Source organism: Cydia pomonella, chromosome 12, assembly GCF_033807575.1.
Source record: "Cydia pomonella isolate Wapato2018A chromosome 12, ilCydPomo1, whole genome shotgun sequence".
NCBI classification, from domain to species: Eukaryota; Metazoa; Arthropoda; class Insecta; order Lepidoptera; family Tortricidae; genus Cydia; species Cydia pomonella.
Genome location: NC_084714.1, coordinates 11,164,689 through 11,187,380, shown reverse-complemented (window position 1 = coordinate 11,187,380; position 22,692 = coordinate 11,164,689). Strand labels below are relative to the sequence as shown.

The following is a 22,692-nucleotide window of genomic DNA, read 5'->3' as shown; positions in this document are numbered from 1 at the left end:
CTGTGATTGCAACTAGTTTTTAAATTTGCCGCCTTTTTCTACTGACGGAAATGTGTGTCCAACCTATATCGAATCGATTACGTATATATAAATAGTTAGTAAAACCGTTTCAGTATTAAAATATAATGTATAAACGTGAGTCTGGAATGTTTAAGGACTTTGGATTTCAATTTTGGCAATTAATTATTCTGTAATAGCTATCATTCCACCAATTTAATCATGCCGAATTATAGATGTATATGTAATTAGATAAACTTACTTAAGTACTATAATAAACACAAATGGGTGGAAAAAAAATTAAAAACTTAAATTAAAAACTTATAAATAAAAAAATTGTCCCAGGTCGAGACCGCTTGGCAGGGTGCCCAGAAGGCTGGCTGCATTGCCCCTCTGGATAGCAATGCTTATCCGCTGGGCGAAGTACAGGCCAGCCCTCTGGTCACCCGAAGCCTCTATAAGGCGTTTTGCTAACTCCTTATAGAGGCGGCGCGCGCTAGGCTAGGGTTTCAACCCCAAACGCCGCAAATATGTAACTACTGCCGAGGTTGACATACTTGCGACGCTTGAGGCTTTCGGCCGAGGATGCGGCCGCACCACCTGTGTCAACTTTGGTGCCTGGAATATGGGACGGTGCCAGGGTATCTACGCATGTAGCATCCCAGACAAGGGGCCGTCCCATACTCCAAGGCACCAACGTCATTCCATCAGGCCTCTTGCCATCATCCCTGACCAGGCCGTTGGGCTCGAGGACCGCCCGCACCTTGGCACTAACAAAGGCCCTTCGGATGACGTCATTGATGCTGGCGTGCCGAGGTATCCTCCCAGCACTTCGGCTGCAAGAGAGGCCGTGGTGGCCTAGGTTGTCTACCATGACGCCGCATTGGCATCGGTGAGGCATGTTTGTTGCTGCTCCTATTCTAAGGCAAGTGGCCAACCGGAAAGTTGAGTTGTCCAGCAAAGTTCCTAGTGTTGGTGATGGAAGTACCTGCAACCACAGACCCGACTCCCACTCCGCTGTCGCAATGAGACGAGCTCGATCTGTTGGACTTAGTGCCGTCTCTAGGAGGCTGTTCCTTGTTAGACGATAGAGAGGCTCGTCCCACTGCCTTTGCGAGCATGAGTTGACAGGTGGGTCTGTGTTGGGGCATGTTAGTGACCATAAGTTCTTGGCCTCGGAACAGTGCGCAGCCTCCAGGACCCCAAGAGAAGGGGCTAAAATTTTCCCGATAAGGTTTTGAGCACCGTGTACCGAAGCCAAGAAAGCAGGTAGCGCCACGCTGGAAATTTTGCGGATGCCCAGGCAACCCAACCTAACGGGCAGGCTAGCCTGGGTCCAAGTTCTTTCCCCAAAAGATATGTTGAAGACGGTGGTGAGAGTCTCTAAAATTAAATTGTCCAAAGGGTCTAGCCGCAATCCTATAGTGAAACTGCCCCTGGCTGAAATGTATACCTTTCTTAGAAGCGTTAATTGGTCTTATTATAAGATATCATTTAACAATATTTCAAGCCTGGAATCCCCTTGGTTTGGATAAAAAAACAAAAATATATAAAATCTTTTTTAATTTTTCTAAGCTAAACTAATGATTAGATTTCTTTGAAATTCGGATTATACATGGCACTAATAGCAATACATTTTCAAAAAAAAAATCAAGGTTCTAACTTATTTACAAAGGCCTAAAAAAATATTTTTTTTTGTTTAATTTTTTTTTTTTGTATTTACAAGAGGGCGACAAGCTCAATTTTTAGGTATTTAATGCACAATACAATATTGTATGAAATATATTTTTTTCATAAAAATCCATTTGGGGCAACAAGGTAAAAATGTCTTACTAATGCAGGCCATTCGACTTAAGGCGTCTGTAGGTTACACATTGGGCCAACGTACTTGGCTCATTGTGTACTTCCGCCTTTACAACCATTTAGTAGGTATTAACGAGCAGCAGCTAGTCGAGCAGAAAAATTGTTTACACTAAGTATAATTATATTTTTTAATGCAGTATTGCGTATTTCATAATAGGAATGTTTACGTAGTAGTTGTTTACGTACAGCAATGGTAGATTACATACCGAGGCCAATAAAATAAGAAATATCTCAGAACACATGTAAGTATCGGCCGAAGCGAAGCTGAGGTCTATTATGACATACGCAATACTGCCTTAAAAAATATTACGTATCAAAAGAAACTAAAAAAGTAAAGCACATTTTATTAAAATCCTACAATTTACACCTTAACATAACACATAATTACTCATCCTCGTCACTGTCTGTATTAATACTAACATTTATACCTTCGGTCTTGAACAGTGCACAGAGTTTATGGCTAGGCCGCGGAATTCTGGATAAAAACCTGCAATACGACAAGTAATATATAATTGCCGCTACATGTGAACAACAACCTACTGTTCTTAACCCATTCGCACATTCACAACAATATTGATCGATTGCTTCTACTCCCCTCTTTTCGCCATCATACTTTATGAAGCATCTATATACCTTCTTAGACATATGCCGAGAATGTATCTATATTTTATGATTAATGGTCGTAAGACGAATGGCCTGCATTAGTAAGACATTTTTATCTTGTTGCCACAGATGGATTTTTATGAAAAAAATATATTTCATACAATATTGTATTGTGCATTAAATAACTAAAAATTGAGGTTGTCGACCTCTTGTAAATAATAAAAAAAATATTTTTTTAGGCCTTTGTAAATAAGTTAGAACCTCGATTTTTTTTAGGGTTCCGTAGCCAAATGGCAAAAAACGGAACCCTTATAGATTCGTCATGTCCGTCTGTCTGTCCGATTATGTCACAGCCACTTTTTTCCGAAACTATAAGAGCTATACTGTTCAAACTTGGTAAGCAGATGTATTCTATGAACCGCATTAAGATTTTCACACAAAAATAGAAAAAAAAAAACAATAAATTTTGGGGGTTCCCCATACTTAGAACTGAAACTCAAAAAATATTTTTTCATCAAACCCATGCGTGTGGGGTATCTATGGATAGGTCTTCAAAAATGATATAGAGATTTCTAATATAATTTTTTTCTAAAATGAATAGTTTGCACGAGAGACACTTCCAAACTGGTAAAATATGTGTGTGTCCCCCCCCCCCCCCCCCCCCGTAACTTCTAAAATAACAGAATGAAAAATCTAAACAAAATATATGATATACATTGCCATGCAAACTTCCACCGAAAATTGTTTTGAACGAGATCTAGTAAGTAGTTTTTTTTAATACGACATAAAATTTAAAAAAAAAAATTTTTTTCATCAAACCCATACGTGTGAGGTATCTAGGTCTTCAAAAATGATATTTAGGTTTCTAATATAATTTTTTTCTAAACTGAATAGTTTGCGCGAAAGACACATCCAAAGTGAAAAAATGTGTGTCCCCCCCCCCCGCCTGTAACTTCTAAAATAACAGAATGAAAAACCTAAAAAAAATATATGATATACATTACCATGCAAACTTCCACCGAAAATTGGTTTGAACGAGATCTAGTAAGTAGTTTTTTTCATACGTCATAAAATAAAAATATTTTTTTTTTTCATCAAACCCATACGTGTGGGGTATCTATGGATAGGTCTTCAAAAATGATATTGAGGTTTCTAATATCATTTTTTTTCTAAACTGAATAGTTTGTGCGAGAGACACTTCCAAAGTGGTAAAATGTGTGTCCAAAGTGGTAAAATGTTGAACGAGATCTAGTAAGTAGTTTTTTTAATACTTCATAAATGGTACGGAACCCTTCATGGGCGAGTCCGATGTGTTCTGAGACATTTCTTATTTTATTGGCCTCGGTATGTAATCTACCATTGCTGTACGTAAACAACTACTACGTAAACATTCCTATTATGAAATACGCAATACTGCATTAAAAAATATAATTATACTTAGTGTAAACAATTTTTCTGCTCGACTAGCTGCTGCTCGTTAATACCTACTAAATGGTTGTAAAGGCGGAAGTACACAATGAGCCAAGTACGTTGGCCCAATGTGTAACCTACAGACGCCTTAAGTCGAATGGCCTGCATTAGTAAGACATTTTTACCTTGTTGCCCCAAATGGATTTTTATGAAAAAAATATATTTCATACAATATTGTATTGTGCATTAAATACTTAAAAATTGAGGTTGTCGCCCTCTTGTAAATACTAAAAAAAAAATTTTAAACAAAAAAAAAAATTTTTTTAGGCCTTTGTAAATAAGTTAGAACCTTGATTTTTTTTTGAAAATGTATTGCTATTAGTGCCATGTATAATCCGAATTTCAAAGAAATCTAATTATTAGTTTAGCTTAGAAAAATTAAAAAAGATTATATATATTTTTGTTTTTTTATCCAAACCAAGGGGATTCCAGGCTTGAAATATTGTAAAATGATATCTTATAATAAGACCAATTAACGCTTCTAAGAAAGGTATACATTTCAGCCAGGGGCAGTTTCACTATAGGATTGCGGCTAGACCCTTTGAAATCAAAGTGGGGTATTTCCAAAAGTGGGATCCGCGAAGTATGTATGTAAATTTTGGAACAAAAAGACAATGTTTCATTATACAATAAGCCGAATGTATGTTAATTTTAGTCAAACGGTGTGAAGATGCCATGAAATTTTGAATTTTTGTATTTATACAATTTCCAAAAGATTGGTCCAAGATGGGACAGCCAAGAAGATGAAGCGTTTCTTTTGTAATAATTTTGATTTCGGGGGCAAGTTGGTTAAATTGTTCCAATGTGCGTTCTTTGTTTGGGCAGGACTCTGTTAAAAGAGTTCGCATTTCTTAAGTACTTAATAAGAATTGTGTAAAACTGATTTACATCGTGCCGACATCATGGTCACCCTAATGAGTTTGACAATGACAATTATCGTCTTGTATTTTTATCGTAATTATTGAATGATTGTGGTTCACCTGTGAAAATATATATCACAATCAGCAAAACTTTCACTTCTGCCAACCTGTCACACAATTTATTTTTGCCCATTTTTTAAATATTTCGCAATTAAATGCTGAGCCCCACCATTCTCGTATTTTGGAAATATCTCGAAAATATGTCATCAAGTTGGGGATATCAATTAATATAATATTCAAAGTTTCTACAATGTCTACCATATTAAAATTAATGTTTTTTTGTTGTGCACATGCTTGGTTTAATCAGTTAATAATATTGACATTATCATTATTTACAAATTACTTAAAAGATTTGAAAACCGCACTGTATATAGCAGTAAAATAGTATTTGATTTCAGTAGTATATTGATATAAATACTACCACAATGGTATGTTTTTAAGAATAAGAATAAGAATAATATTTATTTCAAGAATTTGGCATTACAAGACCAGCAATACATTGATCGCCACACTAGGCTCAGCCTGTCACGTGGGAATCTCAGAGAAGTATCGAAATGGTGCGGTTCTCATTTTAACAGAATACATTATTGTTAAAGCTAAATTAAATAAGATTTTTTTAATTATATGACTAACTATCAAACTAAGCACAAAAACAGTTAAAAAGGTCTCAGTAAGTTGTATGTAAGTGAAAGTGTTTATGTGAGGGTATGTGTGTATATATGTGAGTATGTATGTATGAATATGTGCATGGGTATAACTACGAAATGTGAGAGAAAACAAAATAAAAGAAAGGCAACATGTGCGAGTGAGACACCGCTCCCCACTTTTGCTATCTCAAGTGGACCGTTTTCTCTAGTTTGATAAGAACACCTTTCTGCCTCAGTGATGAGGTTCAATTTACTATAACAAAAAAAGTTAGAGTGTGCTCCACTTTATATCGCCATGGTTTGAACATAAGACTTGGCTTAAAAGATTCGCATCCAAGCCATAATTTAAAAAAAAATGTCCAATTGCCAAACGTCAAAGTTGTCAAGTCAAAGGAGTCAAACTGTACATTTATTTCAGAGGTTACTTTTGATTTTCGTAACGAGAAAGCCCTGTAGAAATTAAATTTAGAAGAAGCTCGATAGGTCAGATCAATACTTTATTACGCAACATGGCCAATTCAGGAAAAGGAACATTTCAACCGGTTAGTAATTACATAGCAATTCCATTATACCAAATTTCCTCAACACTTCTACACCTGTCGTCATTTTTGTTTGATTTAACAATATTTATATAATTTCAGGACTCTGACGTCCATATTTCCTTTGAAGACCAACAAAAAATTAACAAATTTGCGCGACTGAACGCTAAAGTTGACGATTATAAAGATGAGCTGAAAATAATACAAAACGACATGAAGAATTTAGAAGAAGCTGTCGAAGAGCTGGCGCTTGCTGACGACAGCGAGAAGATTCCTTACCTTGTTGGAGAAGTATTCATCTGTCAGAGTCTCGAAGACACCATGGTTAATATTATCATTAACTATAGTTACCTAATTTGCAATTTTCTTAATTTCATTTCATTTTTCATTTATTCATAAACAATAATATATTGTATAAATTAAATAAATCATGCCTATTTACAATTCATTCTTTAGCATTGACTTTTATATTACTTCGTAAAGACGGGCACTACGAAGTGGGCCAGTTTGTTGGTGTGCATGTATGAACCTATCTGTACTTTAAAAGCTTTATTCTTTAGATGTAATTTCGTTGGGAATGGTAAATTATATATTATATTGATTCTAACGAGAAATATTTATTACAGAAATCATTAGAAGAGTCAAAACAGAAAAAAGAAAATGAAATAGCTGAATTAGAGACAAAATGTGAGGAACTCAAGTCTCAAATGGCTGAACTGAAGGCACACCTTTATGGAAAGTTCGGAAGCCATATAAATTTGGAAAATGAGGAGGAATGACGCATCAAATGCAATATCCAGATATTGAAACAAAACTAACACAGCAGTGTCACAATTTTTATTTCATAAGATACATTTTATTATGACTTGTACAACAATAACTAGTATCAATGTTCTTACAAGTTGTATGACATGTCAGATGTTCACTGCAGCCTCATTAACAGCAAGATATGAATCAGCATGTTATAACCTTGCTGATATGTTTAAATAACACATCTCTTAATGCTTAAATAATATTAGTTTCAAATACTTTTTTTATTATCCTCCAAACTTCTTTGTGCTAGTGAAACAAATTACTCAATTTTATTTATTAATATTCATCAATCTCAATGGTCAATAAAAATATAAATAACTGTATTAAACTGCAATGTGTATTTGGGTAATTCCGAAGGGAAAAAACAGTTAAGTGCTGGATAATCCTGAAGAGGGGCACAGTTACTACAACAGAGTGAGTGATTTTGAAATGTATTTCATGATTACCCAATTTCCGAATTTACCTAAATACTCCTTAATAATAAAATTGTTGTGCTCATATGAATGGTACTGTTTTAAAACTTGTAATATGTTTGCAATAAATGCTTTTGAGTTTGACTTTGAAACATATACCTCATAATGAGAACAATCTATTTTTAAAACTGCTTTAAAATGTTTGTCTTCATCTGATTAGATTTGAAATTCATGTTTATCATAAAGAGACAAAACCTGTTTTTAATAATAGAGGCATGCTATTAATATGAATAAGGGGCATACTGCATAAGTAGGTATTAGTTACAGATTACAAATAATAATAAAAAAATATTCACTGGGAATATTAACTGTTCAATTATGGGTATGGTATGAGCAATCAAAACACTATACCAAAATCTTATTATAGCTACTATCTAATCTCAAGTGCATTTCAGACATAAAAATAGTCAGATAAAATTATTCAGAAATACATAAATTCTTGGAAATGGTCATTTGAAAGTCCACAGTATACAGATTTTACAATTGTATCTAATCACATGACTATGGAAATTTCTAAATGAAAATTACAGAATGGACGAAATAGAGGCACTTATTTACTCCATTACAATCCTAATTTTAATTAGGAATAACACAATTTCCGAATATTTTGAAATATTTCAATAGTTTAAGTAGGTAGAATGTTCTTTAGCGTCTTAGATAATTATCATAAAGTTATAATATATTATGCAGCAGTGGCGGCGCGTCACAAATATTCGTAGGGAACCCGGAGCTAATTTTGCTTTCCTTTTCTCCATAAACCGATCGTGAAAGTACTCAACGGGCTGAAATTAGACAAGCCGGTGGGAATCGAGTTCCTTGAACGATCCGCCACTGTTATGCAGGTACCTTAACAGGGGTATTCAAGTTGAGAACAGAAAAGGGTGGTTTTTAAGTGCCAACTTTACTGCGTTATTTGCTTTTTGTTTAATAATCATCATCAATAAAATATAGTTCGTGTCATACACGATGACGCGCAGATTTGTCAAATCTAACCTTTAATAACATCACAATACGAGTCAAGGCAGGCGTCGTCGTGAATGACACGATCTATAATAAATAACTCTGCAATATGCAATGTTGTTCCTCTCTTACTTCAAAGATGAAATGATCTAGTTCAGGACTAAAATATCCACCCATTTTTTTCATAAATTAATATAATATAAATATTAGGAACATATTTGCAATACAATTGTTGTCACTTTAAAGAATAACTTATATCACATTTGTGTACTCACAATGACTATAAAACTATCTAACTAAACATTACATTACATACAAAATAATGTAAACAAATATTTACAAAACAATAAACCCAAAAAAATTAAAATACGTTTCGGTAAGTACAAAATAATATGAAAATTATGCAATGACTCTTAATGAACCCTTATAGAGCCCTCAACCTACAGCTCTCTACTAAAACATAAAGCTTTCATTGCACTGTTTTAATTTCAATATACAACCCATTAGGCGGGTCCACAGAGCGTACGCGCGAGGCGGCGCGCGCGTTTTCTCGCCCGCCTCTGCCTAGGCACGTCTACACTCGCCGTTTTGTGCGCGAGGAAATTGCCTCGCGGGTATGCTCGCTCATTGTGGACCCGCCTATTCAGAAAATCTAACAATATGCTATCACAATCACTGACTTTGTCACAATACTCAATTGTAATTATAAACTTCTATAATAATCCAAAAACCACAAATATACGTTCAACATAGAAGCGCAGACAATTAACATTGATTAAATCAATACGTTTAACATTTACCAACAGACCACCAAGGGCTTGTGCAAAAATAACGCGAAATTCGAAAGGGGGGAGGGGGAGGGGGGGTATAAGGAGACCTCACGTGTAGTGAACTAAACTATGAAAAATATCTACCACATACTTTTTCTCGGTTTCGTTAAACATAAATCTTCACTTGGCAGTTCAAAATAGCGAGTATAAACAAGATTTACTCTATACAATACTATTTATCTTAAAATTAGGTCGAATGAAAAAATAAAATAAATATATACAACGTTAAGATAGAACGTTAAGCATAGCTTCTGCAAAGATCTAATCACGCCATACTTACTACTAGAGAGAGTCAAAGACACTCCAAACGGTTATTACTAAAACCTCGATAGAGGCTTATTAGCATACCTCGGGAATTTTAGATGCGACAAAGATTTCGTGTACAAGGCTGGGAACCGGTATATAAAATCCGGTTTATTTCCGTTTTCTTCCAAACTTTTTAAGAACTTTATTGTAACCTAAAAAATCGGTTTATTCGACGAGCAACGAAATGGCAGGTCGGCCTGGTGGTGTGCCGCGTAAAAATAAAGACCGACCTAGGGAGAAACCGGTTTTTATTGCTCTAAACCGGTTAATTTGACGAACTGTTCTCATAAAAATCTTTTTAAAATAATGGATTTTCGAGCGAAACGAAAATTAAAAGGTTCTCCGCCAAGTACATGATAACGTTTTGGGAATTTTAGCGATTTCCGAGCCTTGGTAGTGTAAAATAGTTAAAAAATTAGCCGAAAAAGCCTCGCGTGATTTGTGCACAAGCCCCAACAGACTCCCTAATTTCCATATAAATAAAGAGTTCCAATAGATGGCGTCACCAAATACCAGGTCTTAGTTTCATAAATATTGCATGAAACTGGGATTGCTTAAGTATTCTGTCATCTAGTAAAAATATCTCGGTGAGATCATATGGAGATTAGTAGTCTCGATTATTCATCTGTGCATTCATGATTCACTTACATAATAGATTACTGGATTGCGGTACAGACATATATTTTAGACACCCCTCTGGAGGCTGCTGTTGGAGTTAGACAGAGAGCTTTGCGGCAAGATGTCCTCTTCATCTGTCTCGCGATCGTTTGTTATTCGTATAGCCTGGTACCACTGGTTGGTCAGGTCTGTCATCTGGCTTTTACAGTCCTTCAGTTCCTGATTTAAAAATGTAAAATTTAGTTTTTTACTGAATTATAATATGCTGGTAAAATCTATGTTATGGATATCAGGTACTATTTTCAATGCTAGAGTCTTTCATACGTCATACAAAAAATTGAGTGTTACATTTGAAATCAATATTGTAATTGACTTTATATTATTTTCAAATCAAACGAAACAAAAGAAAATAAATAAATGTTCTCTATCAATTGAAAATGGTTTATTACAATAAAAAAATTAAGTATTAGAAGTATTGATGTGGGTAAGACTGTTAACTTCAGGAGGTTATTCTAGAATCTAGATGCAAAGGTTTTTGAATTATCACCCATTTATTTAAAATATTGATATTAATTAATTGACCATAATTTTATTGGTTACCAATAAATTAATAAAAAACGAAAACTGTCTGCAAAACTTCATTCGAAGTTTCAACCTTTTGCGACATGTAGTCATCGTTTCCCAAATTACCTGATGCGTGAATCTCCTAGTAAAGAATGGAATCAGGTATTTAATGTCCAGCCTCACGAAGCCGCGCAGGCGGGTCGCATGCGAGTAATTTACCTGAAACCGGCAATTTTTACCTTACGTCACTTAGATTTGTTTCCGGTCACGTTATGCTTGTTTTCGTGCACATGACCAGACGGTTTAATGTATGGATATAATGTAATAGCGTTGCAAAAACATATAATTTCCTACTAAGATAAAGTGGCGCCAGAGTAATAAGGCGCTTTTTATACTGGTGGCGCACCCGAAAATCACATTTGTGTGATAACCGCCTAAAGTTTAACCAAAAAGTGAGTAAAAGTAGAAGAGAAATTCGTATCTCGAATTAGACAGCTGCAGTAGACGTCGCTGTACAATCCGGACATTATGCGGTAACACTGAGTTTCTAAAGTATGTTTGACAATTCGGTAGGCTTACCACTGGAGCGCCACGACAGTATTAGTATCTCATCCATATTCTACAATACACAAAAAATAATGATGCCCAATAGCGCCATCTAGTTCGGCTGTCAAACTCAGGGGCTTTATAGCTCTAAAATCAATAGGACTCTGATGGGACCCCGCAATTCAAGCAAAATTAAAAAATGTGAAAGACTCGTATCTGTTCCCGCTTCAGTCACGTGGCGCGGAGACACATGGGCACCAACAAATGTGATGAAAATGATACTACTAGACTTAGTTCTCAGTTACCTCCAGTTCCTCCTCAGTTATCTCCGACAGGTGCTCAGAGTCGATAGCCTGACCCCACTCCTTTGTCTTGGACAAGCTTACTTCCTTCTGCTTACGCAATGACCGCGATTTCTTTGTTTTCTTATTGGCCTACAATGTTGAAATAAAACATAAATAATATCTAAATGGTATAAAGAAACATTTCGAGTTGCCCTGTTTCAATACTGTGGAGTCTGAATTTGATGTTCGTTATCCTGGTCAATGTACGCTCAGTTGAAATACCGATTCGACCAGTAAGCCTACGCGAACCGTTTCTTTGGTTCGTTCTATCGCTCAAATACCTACGCAAGAGTGAGAGAGAAGCAGATCAGGTAGATAACGAGTTTTCGGTTTTCGCGGCAGGCTTTCAGTTATACACGACTTTATTTGCTACACCATAACTTCGTATACATTTTTTCGGTTTCAAAAATTGGTCTATAATCGACAGCAGAATTACCTAAGCGGGCAAGGCATTCAGAATAATCTGCACACATTCTTCTTTGAACTACAAACTAGATCATCATGAACAGGTCGACCGCTTAACTACTTCTGCTATTGACTGTTCGATAAGAGTCCAGGGGTTAAAATTAAATGAATGGCAAATCGGCACTGGCATGCAACTAGATACCGAGTTCTTAGATACTTTAATTACTTTACAGTACATATGGTGCTACTTTACCGCACTAGTGCGAAAATTTGCATATTACGTTACTGTGTCGAACATTTAAAGGGCCATATGTACTCGTACTGTAAAACGTTGTACGATACATGTGCGAATAGGTAATTCGCAACTCGTGTCGATTTAAAACACTCCCTTCGGTCGTGTTTTAATTTATCGCCACTCGTTTCGAATTTCCTATTTTTCGCACTTGTATCGTAATGTACTATTATGATTTCCATCTAGGCATCTAAAGAAAAAGACGCTTAGCACGAGGAATTTCGTACATTACCCCGCCTGTTCCTGTCTCTATCGCTCGCCCGTCATTAGACAGAGATTATATCGCTGTCACGTCCATGATGACAGCGGTCAATGACAATGTGCGATCGGGATAGCAAAACGCCCAAACGCTAGAGGTAGAAACAGACGGATCAATGTCCAAATTCCTTATGATAAGCGTCCTTTCTTTACTTAGAAAAGAAAATGAGTTACAAAAGAGTATAGTCAAGATCATAAATATGTATACAATTTTCGACCTTAGTTCATTGAAATGATGTGAAAAATGAAGGTAAGTAAGTGTGTTTATGAGATGAACTCTACATAGTGTTAAAAAAACTGCTTCTATAGCAATTACCCGTAAAAACTTCAACAGGGGCATAGTAGATCCACCAAAGAACAGCGTGGTGAAGAGGACGATAATAAGGGTGGTCGTTATAATCACGTGACGGGTCTCGTCGGAGAACCCGAGGTGGAGGGACAGCGCGTACGATATGGCGCCTCGGAGTCCTGACAAGAAGAAACCATTTGTAAAGGCCTCTTTTAGAGGTAACTACACAATTTATCCTCCTAAGGACCATTGGGGTCAAATATAATTGGCAGAGCCATTTGAACCAATAGAGTGGAAAATAAAGACGAATGTCTTTTGTTTTTAAATCGAATCAAAATAAATATAACCCTGTTGTCGTGGCCTTATGAGGATAGGATATAGTTATAAAAACCGGTCAAGTGCTAGTTCGTTTTACTCGCGCACCGAGGGCTCCGTACAAAGTTTGAATTATCCATAGATGGTAGGATCAACTAGATGTGCTATACGCGTGCGCCCGTAAGGGACAGAACATAAGCAATGCGCCAAATTCAAAACACGTTTTAACATTCCTGACAACATATGCAACATATCCAAAAACAACATACGTAATTTGGTCGGGTCATTTGTTGCCATACTAAAATTTACGGTGAGGAATAAAAAAAAATTAAACAAGGACAAACAATCATAGCGCTTTCCCTGCTACTCCCACTGAAAGTTCCATAAGAGCATCTCATTCGGTCATCTGCCGGCTCTACCATTTCATCTCTATACTTATTGTGTGTAATATTTTTTTTATAAGGGTTCTGTACCAAAAAGGTACAAAAGGAACCCTCATAGTGCAACCTTGTCCGTCCGTCTGTCTGTCACATCGCTAAATATCTCGAGAACCACTTTATCGATTTGAAATTTGGAATAGTTATGAACAACCAGGACACATTGAAAGTATTATTTTATATTTATTAACTATGGAAAATACTCAATATGAAGAGGGGGCCAAATTTCAAAGTCTAGTGACTATGTCAAGTGGGGTATCATTCAAACCTCACTTGATCATCGATAGCTTTAGTGGTTCTGGAGATAATTAGCGATGTGACAGACTGACAGACGGACAGACAGAGTTGCACTATAAGGGTTACGTTTGTACCTTTTTGGTACAGAACCCATAAAATGATGTTATCAGTTTCGTCACACAGAAGATTTTAACACTAGGCGGGTCCACACAGAGCGAGCATACGGCCAGTGTAGACGTGCCTCGGCCGAGGCACTAAACTGGCCGTTTTGTGCGTGAGGAAATTGCCTCGCGCGTATGCTCGCTCTGTGTGGACCCCTATTGTAAGAAAACAATATGTGAAAATTGGATTACAAAATAAATAAATATGATAAGACGATCTTACACAAGTCAAATTAGCCTCACACTTAGCTTAGCAAGACCTACAACCCTTCCCCATCCCTACAACCTTACTTAATAGTTGTGACTTTCCTACAAAAATGGGATCCCCATCCCCGAAATGACGGTAGTATAAGGTCCAATTATTGGGTAGTCTACCCTATAACCAAAATACTTGAATTAATCTGTATCTATAATATTACATACCACTGAACCACATAATAAACATCATTTTCTTAGTGATCTTGTGCTCCCTGAACTTGTTGCAGAGTAGTGCCAGTGGGAATATGTTTGCCGCTCTGCCTAGGAGACACATCACCAAACTCCAAACCACCAGAGCCGGCTCCACACGGTGCTTGAAACTGAAAATATAATGACAATAGTCGATAGATATATATATATATATATTTTTTTTTTTATGTAATATTTATACTAATCAATATAATGGCCACACTTAAAAAAAACATGTAATAATTACCTGAAAATGGCTAATCCCAAATAGGCAAAGACACAAGTTTCAGCAATAAATGCCAATGTTCTCATTGTCTGCTGCATGGTCACTTGTGTCACGGTGGACAGGTTGAAGTGGGTGTAGTGGGACATTACAATACCACAGAATAGAATTGCCATAATACCTGGAACATTAAAATTGCAGCTGTAGTTACATACATAATAGTTTGTTGACTGGTAAGTCATTAACCCTGTTCTTGGCAAATTAAAAATAGTTGTGAGCCTTGCATGCGCTTCATAGAGCAAAATAAGGCTCTATGAAAAAACTACAAAACGAGTATAAAATTATGTATTTTGTAAGATATGTATAAAAGTAAAATATAATTTACCTGAAAGATGTATACCCTCAGCCAGGACATAAGGTGCATAAGTGAAGACCAGCATCATACCAAACTCAAGAGAAGGATTTTTGCGTAAATCAACATGCTTTAATAGAAGAGCACTAACCAGTGCAAAGAGGACACCAATACCGGCAGATGCAAAGAACATTAACCAAAACCTATTAATGGCAGAGAGAATGGCCTCTCCGGTGGACATAAATGGATCATTAGAGTCAAGCACAGCAGTCGTCAAAACAATAGCCACTGCATCATTCAGTATACTCTCTCCAAATACCAACATGTTCAACACAGGGTCCACATCGAGAGCATGAAATATAGCCACTGTAGCCACGGGGTCTACAGCAGATATAAGGGAACCAAAGGCAAAGGATTCCACAAAACTCAGCTTGTACACTACCTGTGCTAACCCCAATAAATAAATCCCAGCTCCAATAACAAATGCAGATATAGCTGTACCAACAATAGCAAATAGCAATATTGAACCAATATTTTGGAAAAAGTTGCCCTTGTGTAAATTGTATCCAGACTCAAATATAATAGGTGGTAAAAGTACCAAAAAGAAAGCTGTTGGTGAGAATGCTTCTTCTTTACGCCAATTCGCGATGTTACGAATGGACATCATGTTTATGATCATTCCAATTAAGGCTCCTAGGAAAACGATAACAACACTCTCAGGCAGATAGGAGAATCCAGTTTGTAGCATAATGTGTATCAGGAGAATCCCAAGAGCCAAAATACACAGCACGAAGAATATAGCCATGGAACTGTTGTGTTCATCCTCGGCAGAACTTTTTTCCGGCAGTGGCGCAGCGTCGGAAGGTCCGACAGAGGACGCATTGGGTGGTGTGGACGGCGAAGCGTTAACTGGCACCACCGCGAATAAAGAAGTATTGGAGGCACCGAATTCATAAATGACGTGCGGGCTTTCTGTAGATGAACTGCTAGACGAGTTTCCATTGTCACTGGCAATACTACTTGATTCGCTAGAATTACTCTCACTTAGTCTTTTCGACCTTGAAAGTTTCTGTAACATACGGTCATATTTGCTGCCGTAAGTATTTATCAATTGCGACTGTAATGACTCTTCGAATATCGATCCACGGTTTTGCCTTTCATTTGTAGACACTTGACTAGTATCTGTTGCGTAGGTTAACTTGAAGACAAGAAAAAAGCTTATGAATATCACTGTAAACTTAAACTGGATCATTTTAAATGTTGTAGAATTTACTCGATCGTATTTACAATTACTGCAAACTGCAAGATTTGACGAATGTTACCTTGATAGCCCAGCAAGTGGGTTTAGTAGGGGATTATGACGCAAGTGACAGCGACAGCTGTCTTGTGATAATGGAAGCCGTTTCACCTACTCATAAAGACGCCGCTTGTTGTTATACAGCTACAACACTACAGTTAAGACCTTTGGTTAAGACGCACCTGATTTATTTTTAATGACATTTCTTATTCCTTGTTTAGTCTGTACTTCGGAAAAGTGGCAAAAAATTGTACTAATCGGATCTTTCTTTTACCCTAGTATACTTTATCTATCTCACTAGCGCCAATTATTTCAAATAATACGCCTACACACTTACTCATTGTACAATAGAAATTGACATCATTTACTTACTATTTATTTCCTACTCCGGCTGTGGTGGACTTATTATTTGATATTTAGTACAATGGATTCAGCTTTACGTGAGCAAGTTATGATAAATCAATTCGTTTTAGCCGCAGGATGTGCCCGAGAACAAGCAAAACAACTACTTCAAGCTGCACATTGGCAATTTGAGGTAAATTTCCTAGTATATGTAAACAAACAGTAATCATGAAATGGCTGCTACATAATTTGACGAAGTGTTTTGCAATAGCCTTGATTTGATATAGATGTATTAACGGTATCGCCTTGATTGTTTATTTTTGCGATTTACTTACCAGCGAAAATAGAGCACTAACCCAATAGGAAAATTCCTCTAATCACACCTGCATTACTCAATCTGTATATATTTATGTTGATGAATGAAATGATACGCAATAAGTAGGTATGTAGGTAGGTGTATTCATGGCGACTGACAATGTTATGTTTGATAACAAATCTTTAAAATGTTTATCATAAGTATATTTATCATGTCTTATTTAATACGGAGTTTTCTTAGAACCAAAATTATATTGTTAATCTGTTTAACTAGTCCACGAATAATATTTTCGAGGTCATAATTTTAATTTTCCCTATTTACTAATTTATATGTTTTGTAGGTTAAAAAACATTGGAGTATTTATTTCCATTTGAGTTAGAGTTAATATAAAAGATTATACTCAAGAAGAAAAACTAATACCTATATAAAAAGGAGTATTCCTTTATTAAATTTGTTATATTACATTTGTGTGTGAATACATATATGTATAAACACCAATAACAAACTAATAGAAAAGCATCTTATAATCTTATTCAAATAGTGCTCTCAGTTGTACTATTTCACCGAAGTTACGACAAATTATATCCCTCCTGCCTAGTGGTGAGGGATAGTTTTCAAGTTATAACAATAAAATATGGTTATAAATAACAAATACAAGTCAAACTGCTAAAGTAACTATGGGATAAATAAAAACAATAAATTGGTCGAAATAAAGTATTCAAGCAAAAGGAAAAAATCAGGTATAGCATACTAATCTCTGTTGTTTTGCTTACAGACGGCACTATCAATATTCTTCCAAGAGGTTGCAATACCAGCTGGGGCAAATGGCATTGCTGCACCTTTTCGTCAGGTATATATATCTTAATTGTTTTAACCTTGTGAAGCCCCATGTCATACACATATTACTCTATATGTATAGTCAAAGACGTATATGACATGCTTTTATGGCTATACAAACAAGATTGTAGAGTCAGACCAAGACAACACTTGCATGTCTGTCTGTGCTATAAAAATCGCTGCAGTTATCTTGGTCTGACTATATCTGATATTTTTGACTGCTTCATAGTGTAAGTTATTATTGCAGATGAGTGTATGGTGAACATACAGTAAATAATAATAATAATTTATCTACATGGAATTAAAGCTCGCCAAGGGGCCTCTACGTGTTGGATCTATATCCCCACGCTAGCCTATCAAAAGACCGGGATTTATAGGCCCGTGAAATCCAAGGAGATATATTAATTCAGCCTATATACGTCCCACTGCTGGGCACAGGCCTCATCTCATGCATAAGAGGGCTCGGGCTATAGTCCCCACGCTAGCCCAATGGGATTGGGGACTTCACATACACCTTTGAATTTCTTTGCAGATATATGCAGGTTTCCTCACGATGTTTTCCTTCACCGAAAAGCTGAACATACAGTGCTGAAGTTAAAATTTGTCTAAAAATGATAATATGAGGCTCCAGCAGGTGAAAAATAATTATTTGTTAAAGACAAAAATAGAGGGTGTCATAGGATTTATAAGTTTATGATAGGAGGCGATTACCAAAATCTACTGAAGATTCAGAGAAATGCTATAAACTGTTTAAAATATAAAACTGGCTGAGTGATTGACACTAACCAATAACAATAAACTGCTTATTGGTTAATTGATGTAACATACATGAGGCTGGAATACTATCTAGATTTAAAAGAATATGTTAAGATGCATTCAATAAATAGTTTACATTAGATTTATTTTCTATTAACCTGTTTTATTTTTAAATTATAAAGTGGTTGATTGTAAACAAACTAACAATAAGTTGAAACAACCTTTATTTAACTCTATTTATCTATTTAATTGTGATACTTCACTGTTCTCTTTTTAAAAAGACCTTTGGTCCCTTTCCACTATTTATTTATCCTCCTGAGTCCCAGAGGCCCTTATAAAGGCTTTATTCCAAATTTTTATTTTAACATTTATTAAGTAAATAGGACAAGGTTTGAAAAACAAAACTACTGATTCTGGGTCTCTTTATGTCCTTTCGTGTTTTTGGAAATTTTTCAAAATAGCGGAAAATCACATAAGGTAGTTAAGTGCCAGTTGGATCTATGGTGCTCAAGACCATTGTGAGTTCGCTATGATAAGGCTCAATGAAGAAAATTTTCTTTATTTTTTTAAACTTATTGCAAGGTCTACAGCTCACAGAGCCACTAGTTTATAGATGTAACCACTGCTAACATTATCACTATTGACAACTGAGATAAAAACATATACCTACCATAATTTCACTTGTGTGGTAACTACTGGAATTCTAATTTCGTAGTACCACTGGTAAAAGCTAAGAAAAATAATTCCCAATGGTAAAAACTTAGGTATGTTCTAACCAGAATTCAGTTCCCATTTGCCCTATATCCCATTTTGATAACACAACCAAACACCCATATTAAGATAAGTAGCAACTACGTAGCAACCAACAAACAAGAAAATTAAGGTATAGTCGCCATCAGATATATTGGAGCGGCCGAGGTAATCAAAAGTATCTGAACACGCACCCAAGCGTCGTGACAATAGAGACGTGTTCAGATATTTGTGAGCACCTTCGCTGCTCTGATTTCAACTGTACAAGATTCAATTTTCGATTACAACCTAAAACTTCTTGAGGTACATAAAAACTGCAAAACAATGAAACTGTATCTGTCACCCGTTCCAGCAACTGATGACGCCCTGCAACACCCCAGCGACTCCCCCCAACTTCCCGGACGCGCTAGCCGCGTTCTCGCGGCTGTCGACGACGGGCAGCCCGGCGGCGGGGGGCGCCGCCGCGCCGCCCGTGTCGCCGCTGGCCACGCACCCGCCGCCCCCGCCGCAGGTGCAGATGCAGATGAACGCGTTCCCCGGATCACCCAACTCGCAGAACAATTATGCACCACTCTCCTGCTCCACCGCAGTAAGTCATTTCAGACAACTGTTAGGGTCAGGTCATCATATCACTGAGTGCCGATTCCCCCTTTGATTCATCTGTTACTTTATCATTTACAGATTTCCATTTTGATTTATTTTAATTTCTACAGTTTTATTTGATGATTCGTAACTATTTTCTCTCGTTTTACAGTAGCCAATAGTTATGCGGTAGCGAATAGTCTATTATAAGCTATTTAGTTATTAACCGACTTCAAAATTTCAAAAGGTGGAGGTTCTCAATTCGGTTGTATGTTTTTTTTTACTGTTTGTTATCTCATAACTCCGTCATTTCTGAACTGATTTTGAAAATTATTTTTTTGATTGAATTTATACATATACAGATTGGGCCCGTTTTTGCCAAAACTCAGTTCTAATGATGGATCCATGAGGAATCGAGGGAACTCTTCAAATATGAAAGGCATACATATAGTTTTTTTTTTTTTTCATCAACAAGTCAAGCATTTACATTTTAAAAAGTGACATTGGATGAAGTGGAACTGCTGATGCTGATCTGAATGGAACTCCTCAACGACGCTTAGTTCCCGCTTGGCGATTTGTCGTCCTCGTTATGTTTGTTAGGCAAGTTCGAGTTCTGACGATGGGGTATATGAGGAATCGAGGGAACTCCTCAAATGTTAAAGGCATATATATAGTTGTCTTAGTATTTTCATCAACAAATCAAGCATTTATATTTCTAGAAGTGACATTTGATGAAGTGGATGATGAACAGAACGGAAGTCTTCAACGACGCATAGTGTACGTTTGGCAATGTGTTCTCTTCGCATGTCTGTCAAACAGTTAGGTTTTCAAATCACATTCTAATAATTATCTGGTGCTTTATTTCATACATGGAGTGAAAAAAAATATTTTAAATACAGTTGAATACCCTATTGCGGGTATGTTATCAGTGCAGTGACAAACATTTTACCTCCTTTTCGACATAATTAGGCGTAGGACGCTGTCTTTTATAATTTCGTTGTATGAAATCCAAAATCAACAATCATCTTTCTTTCCTGGGTCTCTCTCATTGAAGTCGGTTTTTTTTTCTTAAAAATTATTGTTTATTAATTTGTGGCTCATTTCTCGAAAACTATAAAGAGCTTAACAGGGAAGCATAGCACGTTCTCGTCCATCCAAAAAGAGAAAAAAATCCACTTCTAAATATTTTCCATTCTCCAGGATTTTAGTATGTTATTGACACCATGAAAAACTAGGTTTATTCCTCTTGTTTCATAATTTTTAATACAAAAAACGTTTTCCCCGAAATGGAATTTCATAGAAAAAGTACCGTTATTTCTTTACGATGGCAAAGCTATTCTTCCCTCTTAAGAGGCGAAAAGTCGGCCCGATTTAGTTTTATTAATGGGAAAATCATTTTTCTTGTTATCATTAGGTATCACATTGCATGTTTTGGTTGTAGTTTGTGGATAATGTCGTTGGCTATGCATAACGTTAATTTTAATTGTACTGTAACATTATATTGTATGGTTGTTTGTTATCCCTAAAATAAATAAATAAATTAACCTTGCTACCACTTGGTGAAAGATGACAAAAATATTCCCGGCACCACCAAGTTTTTTTATTGTGAATATATGCTTAAATAAAGTAATACGTAGGTCACTAGATAAGTTTTGCATTAGACAAATATGAACAAAGAGGTGGCCTGTCACATATACTTTTTAAAACTATATTCCCATAGACAATGATTGGGCAAAAAACATTTACTTACTTCATTTATAAATTTACGTATTAAAAAATAGATTTAAACTTTGAAAACGTCGGCGTGGGCTAAGGACGATGTAAGCTTATTTTATACATTTTCATTTAATAGTAAGTTTAGATTTTTTAATAAGTAAATTTAAAAGTTGAGTAAATGTTTTCCGGCCAATCATTGTCTATGGAAATATAGTTTTAATGAGTATATGTGATAGGCCACGTCTTTGTTTCATATTTGTCTATTGCAAAACTAATCTAGTGGCCTATGCATGTTTAGAAGAATTTAACGTTTAATATGACAATTATTCAGTTTGTTTGCCACCACTACTGGGAATATTTTTCTCAGCTCGTCCTAATGTTAACAGGTTAAAAAAATCCCAGTTGTTAGCACTGGAAATAAAAATAGGTCATACTACTTTTTACTGCTGGTTGTTTTGTCCCCAGAAGTAAGTATTTGATTTTTATATTTGTAAATAATGTATTTTTTTTTTAATTGTATATCAATATGTGCTTTACATTTTAATGCCGCACTAATTATACCTTGGAACGTAGGTAATAAATATTTTATCTATTTTTATACACCGTATTTTTATTGAATTCCGTTAACTCCGGGGTATGGGTAAGTACGTTTAAGGAAACTAAATGGCATAGTTAATTTTCAAAAAAAAATCTTTATTTTTATAAAAAGTAATTAACTTTTGCATATAGCGTTGTTGTAACACGGGCATTACATTTAATTCAACCAAACGATTGAAAACTATGACATATCTATGCCATTTCGAACATCAATCGTCCGCGATAGTATTTACGTTTAGTAGCAAATGCACACAGCCACACACTCGTTCTAAGACACTAAACGCAGGCAAGTGTATACGCTCGTGAGGGCCCTATAAAATAAATTATTGATTATCTCCGAAATGGAGTTAATTAGAATACCGGTGTCTTTGAGAAAGTTACTTAATTTAAGCTCACGAATGCACACTTGCAACTAACGGAAATAAAAAAAACACGGTGTATATATTTTTTTTAAGTAAAAAAAATATAAGTAAAAGGGTAGGAATGATAACATAGTTGTATGTATGTCAAGGCTATAAATTCTAAAAATAAAAGTAAAGGGTCAAATTTTGAAACCTATTTTGTGCATATTATGTTTAAGGTGTCGTCCT

At 35.9% G+C, this 22,692-nt stretch overlaps 3 protein-coding genes across 4 annotated transcripts in view; 2 read left to right on the top strand and 1 right to left on the bottom strand.

Moving 5' to 3' along the window:
• The window catches only part of LOC133523573 (UBA-like domain-containing protein 1), a 136,791-nt gene that overhangs the window by 112,462 nt on the left and 1,637 nt on the right, over nt 1-22,692 (top strand). The window contains exons 2-4 of one of the 2 annotated variants that reach the window (XM_061859238.1): nt 16,608-16,741; nt 17,640-17,714; nt 19,560-19,796. In XM_061859238.1, the coding sequence (XP_061715222.1) occupies nt 16,631-16,741; nt 17,640-17,714; nt 19,560-19,796 (423 nt within the window). In that variant the 5' untranslated portion in view covers nt 16,608-16,630. Of the gene's footprint in view, nt 1-16,567; nt 16,742-17,639; nt 17,715-19,559; nt 19,797-22,692 lie in introns of those variants that run through there. The other variant, XM_061859237.1, reaches the window with a different exon arrangement.
• On the top strand, nt 5,871-7,409 carry LOC133523574 (probable prefoldin subunit 4). Its single transcript, XM_061859239.1, has 3 exons — nt 5,871-6,042; nt 6,142-6,363; nt 6,666-7,409. Exons 1-3 carry the CDS (start codon nt 6,010-6,012, stop codon nt 6,816-6,818), a joined length of 408 nt encoding a protein of 135 aa, XP_061715223.1. The 5' UTR covers nt 5,871-6,009; the 3' UTR covers nt 6,819-7,409.
• On the bottom strand, nt 6,862-16,504 carry LOC133523560 (sodium/hydrogen exchanger 8). Its single transcript, XM_061859215.1, has 7 exons — nt 14,943-16,504; nt 14,582-14,738; nt 14,311-14,465; nt 12,765-12,916; nt 11,455-11,583; nt 10,730-10,822; nt 6,862-10,258 (listed from the first exon to the last, which is right to left on the bottom strand). Exons 1-7 carry the CDS (start codon nt 16,159-16,161, stop codon nt 10,106-10,108), a joined length of 2,058 nt encoding a protein of 685 aa, XP_061715199.1. The 5' UTR covers nt 16,162-16,504; the 3' UTR covers nt 6,862-10,105.

Excerpts from the sequence above, each read along its gene's own strand:
- LOC133523560 (XM_061859215.1), bottom strand. The coding sequence starts at position 16,161 with ATGATCCAGTTTAAGTTTACAGTGATATTCATAAGCTTTTTTCTTGTC. Across the intron at positions 14,739-14,942 it reads TGAGGGTATACATCTTTCAG|GTATTATGGCAATTCTATTC; the intron begins GTAAATTATATT and ends TTAATGTTCCAG. Across the intron at positions 14,466-14,581 it reads TTGGGATTAGCCATTTTCAG|TTTCAAGCACCGTGTGGAGC; the intron begins GTAATTATTACA and ends TTATATTTTCAG.
- LOC133523574 (XM_061859239.1), top strand. The coding sequence starts at position 6,010 with ATGGCCAATTCAGGAAAAGGAACATTTCAACCG. Across the intron at positions 6,043-6,141 it reads GAAAAGGAACATTTCAACCG|GACTCTGACGTCCATATTTC; the intron begins GTTAGTAATTAC and ends ATATAATTTCAG. Across the intron at positions 6,364-6,665 it reads AGAGTCTCGAAGACACCATG|AAATCATTAGAAGAGTCAAA; the intron begins GTTAATATTATC and ends TATTTATTACAG.